Source organism: Triticum urartu, chromosome 3A, assembly GCF_056163025.1.
Source record: "Triticum urartu cultivar PI428250 chromosome 3A, HENAU_Tu73, whole genome shotgun sequence".
NCBI lineage: Eukaryota > Viridiplantae > Streptophyta > Magnoliopsida > Poales > Poaceae > Triticum > Triticum urartu.
Genome location: NC_141875.1, coordinates 455029284 through 455048442, shown reverse-complemented (window position 1 = coordinate 455048442; position 19159 = coordinate 455029284). Strand labels below are relative to the sequence as shown.

At 48.3% G+C, this 19159-nt stretch overlaps 3 protein-coding genes and 2 non-coding genes across 5 annotated transcripts; 2 read left to right on the top strand and 3 right to left on the bottom strand.

Annotated features, from left to right (window-relative positions):
• Nucleotides 1–219: 219 nt before the first annotated feature.
• On the top strand, nt 220–2347 carry LOC147980051 (protein FAR1-RELATED SEQUENCE 5-like). The gene is made up of 5 exons (XM_087515453.1): nt 220–396; nt 481–546; nt 632–809; nt 1014–2200; nt 2333–2347. The coding sequence occupies exons 1-5, from the start codon at nt 220–222 to the stop codon at nt 2345–2347; spliced, it is 1623 nt and encodes a 540-aa protein (XP_087371579.1).
• Nucleotides 2348–7978: 5631 nt separating this feature from the next.
• Nucleotides 7979–9356, bottom strand: LOC125544329 (GDSL esterase/lipase At4g10955). The gene is made up of 2 exons (XM_048707972.2): nt 9118–9356; nt 7979–9032 (listed from the first exon to the last, which is right to left on the bottom strand). Exons 1-2 carry the CDS (start codon nt 9246–9248, stop codon nt 8027–8029), a joined length of 1137 nt encoding a protein of 378 aa, XP_048563929.2. The 5' UTR covers nt 9249–9356; the 3' UTR covers nt 7979–8026.
• Nucleotides 9357–13986: 4630 nt separating this feature from the next.
• On the bottom strand, nt 13987–14059 carry TRNAR-ACG (transfer RNA arginine (anticodon ACG)). Its single transcript has one exon. It is a non-coding gene; the product is annotated as a tRNA-Arg (tRNA).
• A 154-nt stretch (nt 14060–14213) lies between these two features.
• LOC125544416 (HMG-box (high mobility group) DNA-binding family protein) lies at nt 14214–18411 on the bottom strand. Its single transcript, XM_048708107.2, has 5 exons — nt 17992–18411; nt 15568–15625; nt 15446–15490; nt 14518–14598; nt 14214–14440 (listed from the first exon to the last, which is right to left on the bottom strand). The coding sequence occupies exons 1-5, from the start codon at nt 18162–18164 to the stop codon at nt 14408–14410; spliced, it is 390 nt and encodes a 129-aa protein (XP_048564064.1). The 5' UTR covers nt 18165–18411; the 3' UTR covers nt 14214–14407.
• A 73-nt stretch (nt 18412–18484) lies between these two features.
• On the top strand, nt 18485–18635 carry LOC125549792 (U4 spliceosomal RNA). The gene has a single exon (XR_007301511.1). It is a non-coding gene; the product is annotated as a U4 spliceosomal RNA (small nuclear RNA).
• Nucleotides 18636–19159: the final 524 nt, after the last annotated feature.

Below are 19159 nucleotides of genomic sequence, written 5' to 3'. Positions count from 1 at the left end.
CATCTAATCTCCTCGTCTAAACCTAGCATGCTAGATGATATGAGTCACACATAGTGATCTAGGGTTTATGGTTGAATAAACATGCCGTCGCAGCGGCGCCTCCCCGGACGACCGCATGTTGTAGGCAGATAGAGTTGCACTTGGGCATGATCCATAGTACAAACTTAACACATGATGAATTCACAATGTTATGCAGTTTGGTCAGTTAGGCGTGTTGCCATGGATGAACAAACCGCATTGACGGGGGATGATAATGGTACTAATAAGGCGACTCGGAATGATAACGATATTTTTAATGAAGATGATGACAGCAACGACAACGATTCCGTGTCATCATTTGATATCTTGCCTTCGGAGGATTTTGATCATAATGAACATGGCGCAAATAGTGAAAACGTAAGTGTAGTATATTTTGATTTCATCTTTGAACCTGCAATGTATGGCATGGCTAACTATTTCTCTATGTATACAAATTTGCAGGAAGATGTGGATGTTGACAATGTGGAAAATAGTTTACAGGAATCATTCGCGGATAACTTGAGCCAGGTTCGTAGATAGATGTTGTACATCGATGAATATTATGAATTAAATGATAGTAGTTAACATATACATTTTCATATGAATTTTGTAGGAGGAGTCAGATGGTATTAGCGGTGATCACGATGAGGGGGAGATCGACATTGAGGAGGCTCGAAGGCAGCAGCAAATGGTGGATACACATTGGAAGGTGATGGCTATGACCTTTCGGTCGCAAGGTGATGCATACATATTCTATAACAATCACGCCAAAGAGAACGGGTTTAGCATCAGAAAACAGAAAGTCAAACGAGGTGCTTCAGGAATGATACGGTACCGGAGATTTCTTTGCTCCAGGGCAGGTAGAAGGCAGAGCAAGTTTATAACCATGGAGGGCCGCAAGCGCGGGCTTAGACTGGAGACTCGTTGCGATTGCGGTGCACATATGGTGGTGAAGCTGGATAGAGAACGTGGTGATTGGTTTGTCGCGTCATTCGTGGATGATCACAACCACGCGATGGTTAGGCCCGACGAGGTTTGTTTTCTGTGGTCTCACAGACGGATTGGAGAAGGCACGAGGGCAGAGATATTGGCGTTGGAAGCTGTCGGGATAAGAAAGCATATAATAATGGACAACTTTATCAGCAGATACGGTTCGTACGATAAGTGCGGGCTTATCAGGAGGGATATTTACAATCTTTGTTGTAGAGAAAAAATGAAGCTCATCGCAAAAGGTGACGCAGAGACGGCAGTTGGCATTATGAGGAGCAGGAAGGAGAAGGACCATGAGTTTATTTTTGAGTATGTGCGTGACAAGGAAGGGCGACTGAAGAGTATGTTTTGGTGTGATGCACAGTCGCGGAGGGACTATCAGGACTACGGAGATGTGGTTGTGTTTGATAGCACGTATAAGATGAACAGATACGGTATGCCGTTCGTCCCCTTTGTCGGAGTTAACAACCACCGTTGCACCACAGTGTTTGGATGTGCCATAATTGCTGACGAGACAGAAGGGGCATATGTGTGGCTGCTGCAGACATTTATGAAGGCAAACTGTCAAGTGAAGCCAAAGTCAATAATCACATATGGTGACGCTGCAATGATCTGGGCTATTCGGACTGTGCTTTCAGATGTTTTCCATCATCTTTGCTCCTGGCATATCGAGAAAAATATGCAGAGGCACCTGCATTACAAGTCACTGGATGAGTTCAGATCGCTCCTATACTATGCCACCTCTCAAGCGAACTTTGAGCAGAGATGGACCGCTTTCTATAATAAGTGGAAGACGGATAGAACTAAAGAGTGGCTTGACAGGATGTACAGGAAGAAGAGACTTTGGGCAGCTTCATATCTTTCCGATGGTTTTTTCCTTGGTATGCGAAGTAACCAGAGAAGCGAAAGCCTCAACTCCTGCCTTCACCTACACCTAGACTACGGTATCACAATAGTTGATTTGGTTGTGCATTATGAGAACTGTATAGTTCGCCTGCGTGAGAATGAGGCGTACGATGACTGTGAGGCACACCAAAAAGAACCACCGTCGGTTACTGAATATAAGGCACTTGAGGAGCATGCCGCCAAAGTATTCACACCTGCTAATTTTTACATCCTGCAAGATGATTTGCACAAGATGGGTCAGCTGGAGATATTTTTACATCCGAATAAACTATGTTGTTTCTTGTTCGTACTTGTGTGGCAGAAAACTTTATGCCTCGATTTATTTATGTGTGATGAAAATACTTATGTGAACATATGTGATATGACACATCATATTTGTTTAATGAATTGCCATCTTATTTGTACTGCTATGTGAAAGAGTTCACAGTTTTAATATGCTGCGTTTTTGTTACTGTACCTGTTGCAAAAAACATGGCCGACCGTTGTTGTGCAAAAAAATGCCCGACCAGCAGCTGGACCGCAAGTTGGGATATATTCCCAACCCAAATCAAGCCAACGAGGTGACTCGGGAGGTCCATATAAAGCCCATCAAGGGCCCAGCAGCCGGGTCCAACGGGGCGGCGATTTCAAGCAGTACTAGCAGAGGAGTTCGACCTGTGTAGCACGCCGGCATATTTAAGCTGGTCCTCACCCCCGTCAGCTTCCGAGGTGGGACTAAACTCCTTCGTCGGGCGCGCGAGGCGACGGTGACTGGGCCGGGGAGGGGCGAGGCTGGGCCTATCGTACTGGGCTGACATGGGCCGGGCGGCGACGTTGCAAGAAATGGAGCCTCGTCAGTGTTGCGTCGACCGCATCGCCTTATTTAGTCCCACCTCGCCAACGGAAGGGCGCACCGACCGGCTTAAATAGCCGTGTCGGCTGTTTCTCTCGAACTCCTCTGTTACAAGCTCCTTGTCAGCCTCGTTGGCCTACTTGTGGGTCCTTGTGGGGTCCGCATCGACCGCCCGAGTCGCCTGTCGGCTAGATTTGGGTTGGATGCACAGTCCCTGGGTCCACAAGGGAAGGTCGGGCTGTTTTTTTTTCTAGTCAAATTTTTTTTAGCAAACGAGGAGGCGTCCGCCTGCATTTATATGTGCATCTAAGAGCCAACAAACGACGGCTGGCGCAACGTCCGTTTTGTGTCCGTTTTCGTTCCAACCTTGCGCGGGGGCCTATGTTGGCCGTGCCCACATGTACGCACACTTTGGTGCAATTTCATGCATGCGATCACATAGCCCCAGTGCAACCAGCTACTTCTCGGTCTGCCGGGGAGTGGGTTCCCAACTACGGTTTTTTTCTACTCCGTCAAACGTCACGACACTTTTTCCACACGTTGCCATCACCATCCACAACACCCACGCCAATTCTTGTATTTTTCCGGCGCTTGGCGCATTTTCTAGGGTTTTCCAGGTCGAAAATCGCAAAAACACTGCCCGGACGTGACGCAGCGTCCGTTTTGTGTCCGTTTTTGTTCCAACCTTGCGTGGGGGCCTACCTTGGTCATGCCCACATGTACGCACACTTTGGTGCAATTGCATGCATGCGATCACGTAGCCCCAGTGCAACCAGCTACTTCTCGGTCTGCCGGGGAGTGGGTTCCCAACTACGGTTTTTTTTACTCTGTCAAACGTCACGACACTTTTTCCGCACGTTGCCATCACCATCCACAGCACCCACGCCAATTCTCATATTTTTCCGGCGCTCGGCACATTTTCTAGGGTTTTCCAGGTCGAAAATCGCAAAAACACTGCCCGGACGTGACGCAACGTCCGTTTTGTGTCCGTTTTCGTTCCAACCTTGCGTGGGGGCCTACGTTGGCCGTGCCCACATGTACGCACACTTTGGTGCAATTGCATGCATGTGATCACGTAGCTCCAGTGCAACCAGCTACTTCTCGGTCTGGCGGGGAGTGGGTTCCCAACTACGTTTTTTTTTTCTACTCCGTCAAACGTCACGACACTTTTTTCACACGTTGCCATCACCATCCACAGCACCCATGCCAATTCTCGTGTTTTTCCGGCACTCGGCGCATTTTCTAGGGTTTTCCAGGTCGAAAATCGCAAAAACACTGCCCGGACGTGACGCAACGTCCGTTTTGTGTCCGTTTTCGTTTCAACCTTGCGTGGGGGCCTATGTTGGCTGTGCCCACATGTACGCACACTTTGGTGCAATTGCATGCATGCGATCACATAGCCCCAGTGCAACCAGCTACTTCTCGGTCTGCCGGGGAGTGGGTTCCCAACTACGGTTTTTTTCTACTCCTTCAAACGTCACGACACTTTTTCCACACGTTTCCATCATCATCCACAGCACCCACGCCAATTCTCGTATTTTTCCGGCGCTCGGCGCATTTTCTAGGGTTTTCCAGGTCGAAAATCGCAAAAACACTGCCCGGACGTGACGCAACGTCCGTTTTGTGTCCGCTTTCGTTCCAACCTTGCGTGGGTGCCTATGTTGGCCGTGCCCACATGTACGCACACTTTGGTGCAATTGCATGCATGCGATCACGTAGCCCCAGTGCAACCAGCTACTTCTCGGTCTGAGGGGAGTGGGTTCCCAACTACGGTTTTTTTTACTCCGTCAAACGTCACGACACTTTTTCCACACGTTGCCATAACCATCCACAGCACCCACGCCAATTCTCATATTTTTCTGGCGCTCGGCACATTTTCTAGGGTTTTTCAGGTTGAAAATCGCAAAAACACTGCCCGGACGTGACGCAACGTCCGTTTTGTGTCCGTTTTCGTTCCAACCTTGCGTGGGGGCCTACGTTGGCCGTGCCCACATGTACGCACACTTTGGTGCAATTGCATGCATGCGATCACGTAGCCCCAGTGCAACCAGCTACTTCTTAGTCTGGCGGGGAGTGGGTTCCCAACTACGGTTTTTTCTACTCCGTCAAACGTCACGACACTTTTTCCACACGTTGCCATCACCATCCACAGCACCCACGCCAATTCTCGTATTTTTCCGGCGCTCGGCGCATTTTCTAGGGTTTTCCAGGTCAAAAATCGCAAAAACACTGCCCGGACGTGACGCAACGTCCGTTTTGTGTCCGTTTTCGTTCCAACCTTGCGTGGGGGCCTATGTTGGCCGTGCCCACATGTACGCACACTTTGGTGCAATTGCATGCATGCGATCACATAGCCCCAGTGCAACCAGCTACTTCTTGGTCTGCCGGGGAGTGGGTTCCCAACTACGGTTTTTTTCTACTCCGTCAAACGTCACGACACTTTTTCCACACGTTGCCATCACCATCCACAGCACCCACGCCAATTCTCGTATTTTTCCGGCGCTCGGCGCATTTTCTAGGGTTTTCCAGGTCGAAAATCGCAAAAACACTGCCCGGACGTGACGCAACGTCTGTTTTGTGTCCGTTTTCGTTCCAACCTTGCGTGGGGGCCTATGTTGGCCGTGCCCACATGTACGCACACTTTGGTGCAATTGCATGCATGCGATCACGTAGCCCCAGTGCAACCAGCTACTTCTCGGTCTGCCGGGGAGTGGGTTCCCAACTACGGTTTTTTTTCTACTCCGTCAAACATCACGACACTTTTTCCACACGTTTCCATCACCATCCACAGCACCCACGCCAATTCTCGTATTTTTCCGGCGCTCGGCGCATTTTCTAGGGTTTTCCAGGTCGAAAATCGCAAAAACACTGCCCGGACGTGACGCAACATCCGTTTTTGTTCCAACCTTGCGTGGGGGCCTACGTTGGCCGTGCCCACATGTACGCACACTTTGGTGTAATTGCATGCATGCGATCACGTAGCCCCAGTGCAACCAGCTACTTCTCGATCTGCCGGGGAGTGGGTTCCCAACTACGGTTTTTTTTCTACTCCGTCAAACGTCACGACACTTTTTCCACACGCTGCCATCACCATCCACAGCACCCACGCCAATTCTCGCAATTTTTTAACCCTGGACGCATTTTCTAGGGTTTCCTAGGCTAAAGTACCCTACACCGATGTCCGGACACACACTGAGCGACATGTGTTTCCTGTCTGATTTCGTTCATATCGTGCGTGTAGGACTACATTCGGGATGCACACACACTCGCAAAATTTTGTTCTGTTACATGCATGCAATCATGTACTTTAGCGTCCTTACTGTTTTATTATGTTTTAGCATATTTTCGTGTACAAATTCATCATCAAATCATAACTCTCGAATGAAATGGACAAAAGAAATTTCACTTAAATTTCATTCAACATAGATAAAATATTTTACATAGTCGAGCGAACTCAATGATTACAAGTTCATACATAAAGTCTACTACTTAGGCTTACAACGACATAACCAAATTAAATAAAAAACACAGTAAAAAAACTACTCGTTGTCGCTATCAACGAGGTCAATCACGGCCGGGCCGTCGCCGCCGTCATCGTTGCTGCTGGACCGGTTGGCGAGGTCGTCCCAGTCCACCGGATCGTCGTCGGAATCCTCCTCCTCCGCCGGCGCCTGCTCCTACTCCTGCTGCCACTCCAGCGCCGCCATCGCCGCCTGCTGCGCGGCCATCGCCGCCTGCTGCGCCGCCTCGGCCGCCTGGATTGCGGCCGCAATCTCGGCGGCCTCCATCGCCTCTGCCGCCGCCGCTGCAGCCTCCGACGCCCGTACGGCCACGTGGTACCCCGGCGTGTCATCCGGATCGCCGTCCTCGCGGAGGATGACCTGCTCCGGCGGCAAGTCTATCCCCGGCGGCGAGGGAGGGGCGGCCGGCGCGGGCGCCGGTGCCGGGTGCACACCGTGGCCACCGCCACGTCTGTGGCGATCGTGCGGTGGAGGCGGTGCGCGAAGACGGCCGCTGTAGCCCGTCAGGTCGGGGGTCTCGCCGGCCGCCGCAAGGCGGAAGGCGGCCATGACCTCCCAATAGTCCTTCCCACACCAAAACCACTTCCGGCCTTCGATATTGTGCCGGCCGCCGCTGTGGTTGCGGAGCTCCTCCTCCGTCGCGCCAGGACCTGGCGTCGCGTAGCCGTCCGCGTCGATCTTCCAGTTGCGTGGAAGACGGCAGCCCGGCGGCACAGGGAGGCAGTAGCGGCGGAGCTCCAGCGTCTCCGGCACACCGATGCTCGTCGGCCATGCGTCGGGGACGTCGGCGGCGGCACCGCCGCCGCCGGTCCTGCTGCTGCCGCGGAAGAACGACATCGGGTGCGGGCAGGCGGCGACGGGCGTCGGTGGGACGGGTGTGGGCGGGGGAGGAGGCGGGCAGGCGACAGCGCGGTGGGACGGGCGTGGGCAGGGCGTCGCTGTTTTATAGCGGGGCGGGGCGGGGGAGGAGGCGGGCGGGCGGCAGCGCGGCTATTAACGCCGGCGCGTTAATGACCGCGCGGCAGGCGAGGCGACGCTTTGACCGTCGGGCGCCGCGAACGGCGCGTCCGGAGGGGGCAGGCCAGGCGGCGGGCCGGTCGGGTGGCAGGCCAGGCGACAGCGGCAGCGGCGGCGCGGCAGGCGAGGAGCCGACAGCGACGGCAGGCGGCAGTGGTGGCGTCCGGCAGGCGCGGCGGCAGGCGGCAGTGGTGGCGTCCGGCAGGCGCGGCGGCAGGCGGCAGCGGAGGCGCGGCATGCGAGGAGACGACAGCGGCGGCAGCGGTGGCGTCCGGCAGGCGGCACGCGCGTGCAACCGCCTGCGTGCATGCGCGCCTCGGGCGCTGTGATTGGCGGACGGGTGCGGGCTGGCGTGGGGTCGGGGGACGTGGGGGGCTGGGGCCGCGACGGGTGCGGCGCGACGCGTTGACCGCGGGGACTGCCGCCGTGATCGTGGGCTGGCACGTCTGCATGCCTGCCACGTCACCAGGCGCGTGCGGTCGGCCGGTTTAATTTTTTTCCCTCCTGGGCGGGCGGGCTGTATTCATATACGTATTGCTTCGCCTGTTTTTTTTTTTTTGCGGGTGGTCGGACCGGCGGGGAAGCTTTTTCAAAATATGCCCATCCTACCTTTTGTTATGAAGAGGTATTGGGCAATCTCGGCCGTTCTTGTGTTTACAGGGATCTGCCGAAGCGGAAGTGTTGCATTTTTAAATGGAATCGGAAGTATTTTGTTGCTCCCGGGTAAAACGACGGCACAAGCCTAACTCCGGGCACGCAGTGCGGCGGGCGGCGCGGCGTAGAGCGACCTGAGCTGGCGGTCGATTAGCTTGCTGTGGTTGAGTGCCACCTGCAGCTCGACATCGTTGGCCCACCACTGCTCCAGACCGTGCGCTGCCAGGAATTTGCTCGGCCCCTTGGACACCGCAAGCATCGTCGCCGCCCCCGCCTTGCCACCGCCGTTCCCGCCCCCGCTGTCGACCGCCACGGTCGCCGTCCCGCCCGCTGCGTCGCTGTAATGGCAGCAGATGTAGTCGTTCGTGTTGATGTACAGGTACGGCAGCCACCTTCCCATCCCCGACTGCGCGAGCGACGCCCTCGCCTCACTTTCACTGTGGCCGGCGTTGCCGCCGCTCGTGTCCGCAGCCGGCTGGGAGCCCACGTATGGGATCCACGCGCGCGCACGGCCCCACAGCTCGCCGGCCGTCTCGACGAACCCCCTGAGGCTCATGGCCAGCGACACGGACGGCGGGTTGAACACGTGGCACTCCACGAAGACGCGCTCCTTGGCCAGCGCCTTGCCCACCTGCAGCGCGAACCCGGCTCCCAGCGAGTGCCCGCCGACGCACACGTTGCCGACGCCGAACCTGCGCGCGGCGTCCCGCAGCGCCGCCAGCGCGCCGGCGAAGCGGACGGAGCCCTTGAGGCTGTCCCAGGCCAGGAAGCGGAGGTCGTCGACGACGTCGCGGCGGAACGTGGGCGCCTTGAGCAGCGTGCCGCGCAGCGCCACGACGGCCACCGGCGCGCGGGTGGGGCGGAATGGGATGTAGTCGGACAGCGCGGCCTGGTGGTCCCACTCGAGGACGGCGCCGTAGATGGAGCCGTCGCGCTCGTCGACGAGCACCTGGGCGAGCCTGTACTTGAACGGGCGCCACCACTGCGGCGCGAGGCCGGTGCGCTCGTCGCGCTTCTCCTGCCGGTCCAGCTCCAGCAGGTAAGCCCCCTGGATGAAGCACGCGATCACCATCCGCCGGTAGTTGGCGTTCTTCCTGCGTCAACCATCGCAATAAACTTCCAGTAATTCCCAGAGGCGACCTGGGCAAGTGTGAGTGTAAATGTGCCGAGTATACTGACCAGCTTGAGCTGAGGAGATCTTTCCAGCTGATGGACGACAGGTTGCGGGGGCCATACACATGAAACTCGAGCGGATTCGCTGCCGCCGTCGCTGCATCGCCGGATTTCTGGTCTGGCATCGCCTTGGCCATTGTTCCCGCGTGAAATCAAGAGCACGCCCACACAATGGCTCGGACTTTCGGATGATATATGTAAGGTCGGCAAGAATAGTTTGCTTTAAGTTGAAAAAGAAAAGTGCGACGGGACGTTTTATCCATGGTCTCTATTCCATCATCGTCTCCAGTCAGGGCAATACGGCACCTGATTCTTTCTCATCTCAGTTTCGCTTTAGAACCGGTGGATCACAGTTAGAGAGGAGCGCACAAGATTCCCCAACAGTTGCCATGCCATGCGCCAGCACTATGTTCGCCAAACTGAATTTGGGGGATCTTATTTTCAGCCCTCTACTTTGGCCATCAAGTCCCAACTTCATGTTTGTATTCTAAAATGGTTTATTTTCATCTGCACTCCCAAAAACCGTCAAATTATCGATACCAGGATGAAGTGGAAGCAAAGTAGTCACCATATATATATTTTTTGAGCTAGGCAAAAGATTTGCCATTTTCATTGAATAAGTAGTTTTAGAGGTTTAGACCAAATTTCAAAAGGCCAAAGGCCCCATACAATACATCACTCTCGTGGCATCACGTTACACAAATGTTTAGCACCGGCAAGGCACCACAACCCCGCTTCTTCTTTGATTCTCGCGACGAAAACACCAACAGGCACCACACTGTTATGGAATACCCTAGCATTCCTTTCTTTCCAGATTTCCCACGAGACGATTAGCATAAGAGAGGTTAGCAGCCTTCGCGGTTGCGTCATCCTAGACGCGATAGTGCTCCATCAAGTCTTCACCGAGTCGGCAATGGCTCAATCGTGAGGATGGACATCATGGAGACCTAGCCCCGCTTTAATCATGTCCCAAAATCTGATCAAGTAGCAACATTTGAAAAAAAGATGAGCCGTCGATTCCTGAACTTGCTTGCAAAGGGGGCAGTGGTTGAAATTAGGCCATCCTTTTTTTGTAACCATTCAGCGTCAAAAACGTATTATTGATGACAAGCCAAATGAAGAACTTGCACTTAGGGGAGCCCGGATCCTCCAAACATTCCTAGTCATATCTGAGTCGACTAAACAAAGAAATTGCACGTTGTAGTCCGTAGCCGCGGAGTAGTGGTCGTCTTTGGTGAGCTTGCAAGAGATAGTATCGGTCATGTCGGGGTTGAGGTGCATGTGAGAGAGCTTCTCCCAGAGAGTAACAAATTCGTTAAGATGGTCAATCGTGATGCCCTCAATGGTCTTCAACCGGGAGACCCGGAAATTGTTGGAAAGTGCTTTCTGAACCGAACAGTTCTTTCTTTTGGATAGATCGTAAATTTTTCGAGGCCGCAACCCATCAAGCCAAGTTGATTCCTAGAAAGTGTCGTGAAGACTATCGCCCACCACCACCCTTTGTGGCCGCCACAAAGATGTCTCAGTTGTGAAGGTCGCAAGGGTTACCCAAATCAACCCAAGGTTTGATACGGGTGGGCCACTCTCCCCAAAGCCAACGAATGCGAAGGCAGAAGCGAACTATTTCAGATTGAGGACAGCAAGGCCACCATGAAGTTTTGATATGCACACTTGATCCCAATTAACCTTGCATTTTTCCTTCTGTGCGTCAATCTTAATCATAACCTCAACCGGAAGGTTAAGCGTCATCATATAGTAGATGGCAACGGCATAAATAAAACTTTGTATCTGATGTCTCAGTTGTGTAGGTCGCAAGGGTTCCCCAAGCCAACCTTAGGTTTGACGGTGGTGAGCCGCTCTCCCCAAAGCCAACGACTACGAAGGGCAGAAACGAACTATTACAGATTGATGACAACAAGGCCACCGTGAAGTTTTTGATTTGCGCATTTGATCTCAATTAACCTTGTATTTTTTCTTCAGTGAGCGTCGATCTTATTCATAACCTCAACCGGAAGGTTAAGCATTGTCATATAGTAGATGGCAACGGCATAAATAAAACTTTGTATTTGATGTCTCAGTCGTGTAGGTTGCAAGGGTTCCCCAAGCCAACCCTAGGTTTGACAGTGGTGAGCCGCTCTCCCCAAAGCCAACGACTACGAAGGGCAGAAACGAACTATTACAGATTGATGACAACAAGGCCACCGTGAAGTTTTTGATTTGCGCACTTGATCTCAATTAACCTTGTATTTTTTCTTCAGTGAGCGTCGATCTTATTCATAACCTCAACCGAAAGGTTAAGCGCCATCATATAGTAGATGGCAATGGCATAAATAAAACTTTGTGTTTGAATTTATTTAGGAACGAAACTGCACCCAGAATACAAAATTGGAACGAAAAACTGGATTGAGAGAGAAAAACGACTCCAATTAACCTTGCATTTTTCCTTCCGTGCGTCAATCTTAATCATAACCTCAACCGGAATGTTAAGCATCGTCATATACTAGATGGCAATAGCATAAATAAAACTTTGTATTTGATGTCTCGGTCGTGTAGGTCGCAAGGGTTCCCCAAGCCAACCCTAGGTTTGACGGTGGTGAGCCGCTCTCTCCAAAGCCAACGACTACGAAGGGCATAAACGAACTATTACAGATTGATGACAACAAGGCCACCGTAAAATTTTTGATTTCCGCATTTGATCTCAATTAACCTTGTACTTTTTCTTCAGCGAGCGTCGATTTTATTCATAACCTCAACCGGAAGGTTAAGCATCGTCATATAGTAGATGGCAATGGCATAAATAAAACTTTGTATTTGATGTCTCAGTTGTGTAGGTTGCAAGGGTTTCCCAAACCAACCCTAGGTTTGACGGTGGTGAGCCGCTCTCCCCAAAGCCAACGACTACGAAGGGAAGAAACGAACTATTACAGATTGATGACAACAAGGCCACGGTGAAGTTTTTGATTTGCGCACTTGATCTCAATTAACCTTGTATTTTTTTCTTCAGTGAGCGTCGATCTTATTCATAACCTCAACCGAAAGGTTAAGCGCCATCATATAGTAGATGGCAATGGCATAAATAAAACTTTGTGTTTGAATTTTTTTAGGAACGAAACTGCACCCAAAATACAAAATTGGAACGAAAAAAACTGCCTCAACCGAAAGGTTAAGCGCCATCATATAGTAGATGACAATGACATAAATAAAACTTTGTGTTTGAATTTTTTTAGGAACGAAACTGCACCCAAAATACAAAATTGGAACGAAAAAAACTGCCTCAACCGAAAGGTTAAGCGCCATCATATAGTAGATGGCAATGGCATAAATAAAACTTTGTGTTTGAATTTTTTTTAGGAACGAAACTGCACCAGAATACAAAATTGGAACCAAAAAAACTGCATTGAGAGATAAAAACTTTGTGTTTGAATTTATTTTTAGGAACGAAACTGCACCAGAATACAAAATTGGAACGAAAAAAACTGTATACAAAATTGGAACCAAAAAACTGCATTGAGAGATAAAAACGACTCCGCTGGGGAACGAAATTGCACCCAAAATACAAAATTGGAACGAAAAAAACTGCCTCAACCGAAAGGTTAAGCGCCATCATATAGTAGATGGCAATGGCATAAATAAAACTTTGTGTTTGAATTTTTTTTAGGAACGAAACTGCACCAGAATACAAAATTGGAACCAAAAAAACTGCATTGAGAGATAAAAACTTTGTGTTTGAATTTATTTTTAGGAACGAAACTGCACCAGAATACAAAATTGGAACGAAAAAAACTGTATACAAAATTGGAACCAAAAAACTGCATTGAGAGATAAAAACGACTCCGCTGGGGAACGAAATTGCATCCAAAATACAAAATTGGAACGAAAAAAACTGCCTCAACCGAAAGGTTAAGCGCCATCATATAGTAGATGGCAATGGCATAAATAAAACTTTGTGTTTGAATTTTTTTTAGGAACGAAACTGCACCAGAATACAAAATTGGAACCAAAAAAACTGCATTGAGAGATAAAACTTTGTGTTTGAATTTTTTTTAAGAACGAAACTGCACCAGAATACAAAATTGAAAACAAAAAAACTGTATTGAGAGATAAAAGCGACTCCGCTGGGGAACGAAATTGCACCCAAAAATACAAAATTGGAACGAAAAAAACTGCTTCAACCGAAAGGTTAAGCGCCATCATATAGTAGATGGCAATGGCATAAATAAAACTTTGTGTTTGAATTTTTTTTAGGAACGAAACTGCATCAGAATACAAAATTGGAACCAAAAAAACTGCATTGAGAGATAAAAACTTTGTGTTTGAATTTTTTTTAGGAACGAAACTGCACCAGAATACAAAATTGGAACGAAAAAAACTGCCTCAACCGAAAGGTTAAGCGCCATCATATAGTAGATGGCAATGGCATAAATAAAACTTTGTGTTTGAATTTTTTTTAGGAACGAAACTGCACCAGAATACAAAATTGGAACCAAAAAAACTGCATTGAGAGATAAAAACTTTGTGTTTGAATTTTTTTTAGGAACGAAACTGCACCAGAATACAAAATTGGAACAAAAAAAACTGTATTGAGAGATAAAAGCGACTCCGCTGGGGAACGAAATTGCACCCAAAAATACAAAATTGGAACGAAAAAAACTGCCTCAACCGAAAGGTTAAGCGCCATCATATAGTAGATGGCAATGGCATAAATAAAACTTTGTGTTTGAATTTTTTTTAGGAACGAAACTGCATCAGAATACAAAATTGGAACCAAAAAAACTGCATTGAGAGATAAAAACTTTGTGTTTGAATTTTTTTTAGAAACGAAACTGCACCAGAATACTAAATTGGAACCAAAAAAACTGTATTGAGAGATAAAAACGACTCCGCTGGGGATCGAACCCAGAATCTCTGGCTTCGTAGACCAGCGCCTTATCCATTGGGCCACGGAGTCATTGTTGATATTTTCACACTCATAGTACTTTTAGTTTAGTTGTCAAGCAGTAGGTTAACAAGCCCCCTGTTTAATTAATGTGTACGAGTTATGATTAAAATTTACAGCTATTGAAATGTCACTCGGAAACAGTAAACGTACTGCCCACAACACATTAGTTCGGCCGTTCGGGTGAATAGCGCCAATATGAGACTGAAGTGAGTCATTGTAACACTGACGTTACATTTCGGTGTATAGAATTCTAGCCATCTATAGATAATAGAACTCATACAATGCTCAGGCATGTAATATACAATTGAATGATTCATCCAGTTAACTTGTGGCATCAACAGAACCCAATGTTCACTTCTACTCTGATTCTTCGGACAATTCACCATTTATCTACATGAAGTAGGACAAAAAATGATCAGATGAGTGAGAAATAGGATAAAATATGCACATACATGTACAACAAACACCTTTTTCTTGTTATATTGAGCCATCGCCTTCTCAAACTCAGCACGCCTCTCGGTAGCTAGATCATAATACTTCACCTTTTCCTGGTGCGAAGAACAAGGTGAAAATGTTAACATCAGTAGAATACAACATAATGTATTGTCTAGCAGTTTTGGCAACATAGTTTCCTTTTGTAAGCATACTTTTGAATGGATCTTTTACAGTTAGAAGACGGTTTTATAACTCCACCAAATTATGTAATGTGGTCTTACACAAGTCAATGGGAAGACATAACTGCTAAATAATTATGTGCCAAATTACATTTCCTAAATGAGAAATTTCACAATAATATGACCGGTATAGCAAAGATGGGTCATTATCATCATCAATGTTAAGTGGATTCATATGTGTAGAACTGTCTACAGGTAGGGACTTCAATTTTTTTTAGTGTAGCCAGCTAAATAGAAACAATAAACCTACTAACCAACATGTAAATGATAGTAAATGTGCAATAGTGTACCATCATCAATAAGAAACTTAGCTTACATCCTACAAAATTAATTCTGAGTATACAGGTCATGAAACTTCCACTGTTAAACCTACAACCTGTGTCAGTGCATCCCTTCAGCTGTTTCTCTGGATTGGGATAAGCAATGAACTTGATCTAGCTACTAGGCACATCGGCAAGGTACAAGGGACAGGCGGAAAAGGACGGTATTTTCATTGCGAAATTTGGATCTTGCTGAATAAAATATCAAGGCAAGGTTTTGCATTTCATGATTGGACAAAGAAGCTTCTATTGATTTCCAATAACAAAACGGAAATAAGTGAATCATCAAAGAAACCAAACGACATCTCCACTACATATATTCCTATCAACCATATTATAGTACCAGACAGCAACCTAATGCAACACAGACATCATCAGGCTATTGGAAGGAAAATACCAACCTCAAATGCCATTTTATTCCATTTCTCACCACATGCCTTCCCTACCTGCAGTGAAAGGTATATTACATTACAAGACTAAGAAAGCCAACCTCAAGCTTCAAATTTAAATGATGGAAACTTACATCCTGCATTGCTTTTACACTTGGATTTTCTTCCTGAAACGTTTTCCGGAAATCCTCCCTTCAAGAGAATATACCAGCTTCAGTAAAATTGGTTCAGTGCAAGCGATGAAACATCTTAACCAGGGCAATGAAATGATCATATAAATAAAGAGAACATTAAGGCCCCATTTGGAACACAGGATTCTTTCTTGATGCCCATGGAAATCAACTAGGTTCTAGGGAAAAAAAGCCTATGTTTGCCTACAGATATTTCTAATTAGACAATTAATTAAACAATTTAAATACACAAACGTGAAACATAAGGAGTGCTGTGAAATCAGACATGTACTGAGGCATGCAAGCTATGAGTCGCACAGGGACAGAGATAGGCGTTTGGCAACATACATCGCATGTTTGCATTATTTGTTGACCGTTGCTATGCGTACGACACATCCATGTAAGATTTATGTCCGATGCACTCCAGCCACCGTCCGATGCCAGTCTATCAGCATTGTTCCACCATTTGATTTCAGTGTGGGATGCAAATCGTAATTCAAGATCGTATGTACAGCAGTTTCGTTATTTATTTGATTGTTTTAGCCTGGTGCCCTGGTTAACAGTCTACGATGGACAGAGGAATTATCTCTGCAGTCATTACGTTCATGATAGATTAATGTTCAACACCAGGACAGCAGGAAGGAAGTTTGGTATTTGTGTTACACCTAAAGCCATGTGAAGAACCCAAAGGATAAGCAATCAATATGTTCAAAGATGATGACTGGATGAAGCAGAAAACGTTTATATGGTGCAGCGACAATGTCCTATTGCAGCTATTCTTTACTTGCGAGGAGCAGTTATTCTTTATCAGCACTTAAAGCATTTTGGAACATCAACATTGGGGTAAGTCAACAGCACATAGTACATTTTTGTTCATACATCAGTGATTATTAACCGTTCCGGTGCTACTGATAAGCTGAAAACAGTTCGAATTGACAAAAAAGCATACTAGGTCCGAACAACGCTGAAAGCATGAGTTAACCGTTCCGGTGCTACTGATAAGCTGAAAGCATTGTTCCACTATTTGATTTCAGTGTCGGATGCAAATCGTACATTCAAGATCGTATCAAGGTTTTCGATTCGACGAGTCGTTTTGGGTTAGCAACTCTTGACTAGTTGTGACTAGTCAAGACTCATAGTCGACATGAGTTACCAGGGGAGGAGCAGACCACCACCAGCAGCAGCAACCAGGGGAGGAGCAGACCAGCTTGCCGCGGCGCCGGCCGGCAGGATTGTGGGGTGGCGGCTGTGGCCAAGGGAGAGGCTCGCGTAAGCCAGTATAGGTTTGGGTCAGGGGAAAACTGGGGCGATCTAGGTTTCACGGGGGGATTGGGCAAGCAAATAGAAAAAAAAATGACAGGCTGGGCCAACTTCTAGTCGTTCGACTCATAAACCTAGACTAGTCGATTGAGTCACTCGACTCAGCCAATTAGTCGAGTCGACATGTTGAGTCGACCTTGCAGTTACGACTCTTAGACTAGTCAACGACTAGTCGATTGAGTCGCTCGACTCAGCCAATTAGTCGAGTCGACCTTGCAGTTACGACTCCTCGACTAGTCAACGACTAGTCGTTCGACTCGAAAAGCATGGATCATATGTACAGCAATTTCATCATTTTAGCCTGGTGCCCTGGTTAACAGTCTACGATGGACAGAGGAATGAATTATTTATCTCTGTAGTCATTGTGTCCACGATAGATTAAATGTTCAACACCAGGACAGCAGGAAGGATGTTTGGTATTTGTGTTACACCTAAAGCCATGTGAAGAACCCAAAGGATAAGCAATCAATATGTTCAAAGATGATGACTGGATGAAGCAGAAAACGTTTATATGGTGCAGCGATAATGTCCTATTGCAGTTATTCTTTACTTGCGAGGAGCAGTTGTTCTTTATCAGTACTTAAAGCATTTTGGAACATCAACATTGGGGTAAGTCAACAGCACATAGTACATTTTTTGTTTATATATCAGTGATTATTAACTGTTCCGGTTTTCAGATAAGCTGAAAACAGTTCGAATTGACAAAATAAGATACTAGGTCCGAACAACGCTGCACCCATCGATTAGAGAACAAACAAATGCACCTCTGACTGCTAGACTGAGATGAAACATCTTCAGAATAGTAGTACCTTATTACCAGGACATGGGGGCTCACTAGAGCTCTCTGCACCAGAACACCACCACTAAGGCACGCACCGATTCAAAGTTTCTCAACAGAACTGCCGCACATCCGAAGAGGTGTAATATCCTAACTAGCCCGAGGTTGCGAGCGAACAGCCCAGCCGAGAAGCCAGAGAAACCCCTAATACCGCATCCCAATTGCTTCTCAGCAGAGCAGTCGCCAGTAAGCAGACACGAGATTAAACACAGATGAAGAATTGGACATACATAAAATAGAAGAAGGCGGTTGGGGGCTTCTTGGGGCGGCGGAGGTCGCCGAGGGTCCCCTTCTTCCGCGTCTCCGGCTTCGGCTTCGGCCTCGACCTCGTGCGGGGGCTCTCTACGGGGGGCAGCCGCACCGTATTGAGGGGCTTCGGGGTGGTCTGCGACCTCGTCTTCATCCCGCACTTTTCTCGGGCTCGCCGAGCGTACAGAGGCGTAGGTCGGCTTGCGGGAGGAGGAAGAAGAAAGAAGCAGAGAAGCCGAGCGTACAGAGACTCTGGATCACCTGGCTGCTGGGCTCCCGGGTTTGCATGGGCCAGGGGAAGGCACGGCCCAGCAAGGATATCTGGCCCGCCCGCTCCTAATAATTCATTGAGTCGGTCTGTTTTGCTCTGTGCAGGGGCAGCGTTGCGTTAGTTTTGTCCCACATCGGTTGTGGAGGAAGGAGCGCGAGGGGTGGCCGGGTATAAGATGGGGCGATGGGCGGCCTGGAAAAGGCATCTTTGCGCTTGGGGCAATGACGCAGCTAGTGAGGTTATACCGAGGCGCGTCAATTGCTGGTTGAAAACTATTTCCAAACCCCCTCTTTGGCCCTCCGGGGCCACTGAGAATTTCTGAAAGGGCTCCTTTCCTTCGGGAAGGGTAAAGCCCACAAATCTAACATTCGAAATATTTAGTACTCTTGAGTAGTTTTTGTTCCTTTGGCCTGACCTTTGAAGGTTGACGGCCTATGAAGGTGAAGATTAAGTTTTGTCAAAAGTGATGGTTGCTTCTCAAATTGCGATTAGTATAGGTTGTTTCTTAGATCCGCGGGAACTGAAGATGGTTGCTTCTCAAACTGTAATTGGTACTAATTGTTTCTCAGATCCGCGGGCACTGCTGAAGATGATTTTAGTATTTTCTCAGGTCCGCTGGCAGTGATGTGTAGAATTGGTACTAATTGTTTCTTCAGTTTTCGTTTCTAAATCGCTGGTTGCTTCTGAAGCTGGAATTGGTACTAGGAGTAGTTTCTCAGATCCGCGGGTACAGGTCAGCTAGCACTGATGACAAATTTTTCAAGGACCTGAGAGCACGATTGATTCTGCCACTGCCATTGCACAGAAATGCAAGCATATATAACTGGGTGGTGGACCTAGTGGGTACCGCGTAGAACGCGGTTTGCAGTCGCTGTCCA

Coding starts and splice junctions, on each gene's coding strand:
- LOC125544416 (XM_048708107.2), bottom strand. CDS start 18,164: ATGAAGACGAGGTCGCAGACCACCCCGAAGCCCCTCAATACGGTGCGG. Junction 15,491..15,567: donor GTGTAAAAGCAATGCAGGAT/GTAAGTTTCCAT, acceptor CTTTCACTGCAG/GTAGGGAAGGCATGTGGTGA. Junction 14,441..14,517: donor CTCAATATAACAAGAAAAAG/GTGTTTGTTGTA, acceptor TACTTCATGTAG/ATAAATGGTGAATTGTCCGA.
- LOC125544329 (XM_048707972.2), bottom strand. CDS start 9,248: ATGGCCAAGGCGATGCCAGACCAGAAATCCGGCGATGCAGCGACGGCG. Junction 9,033..9,117: donor GATCTCCTCAGCTCAAGCTG/GTCAGTATACTC, acceptor TGGTTGACGCAG/GAAGAACGCCAACTACCGGC.
- LOC147980051 (XM_087515453.1), top strand. CDS start 220: ATGGATGAACAAACCGCATTGACGGGGGATGATAATGGTACTAATAAG. Junction 397..480: donor ATGGCGCAAATAGTGAAAAC/GTAAGTGTAGTA, acceptor ACAAATTTGCAG/GAAGATGTGGATGTTGACAA. Junction 810..1,013: donor AGAGAACGGGTTTAGCATCA/GAAAACAGAAAG, acceptor TCGCGTCATTCG/TGGATGATCACAACCACGCG.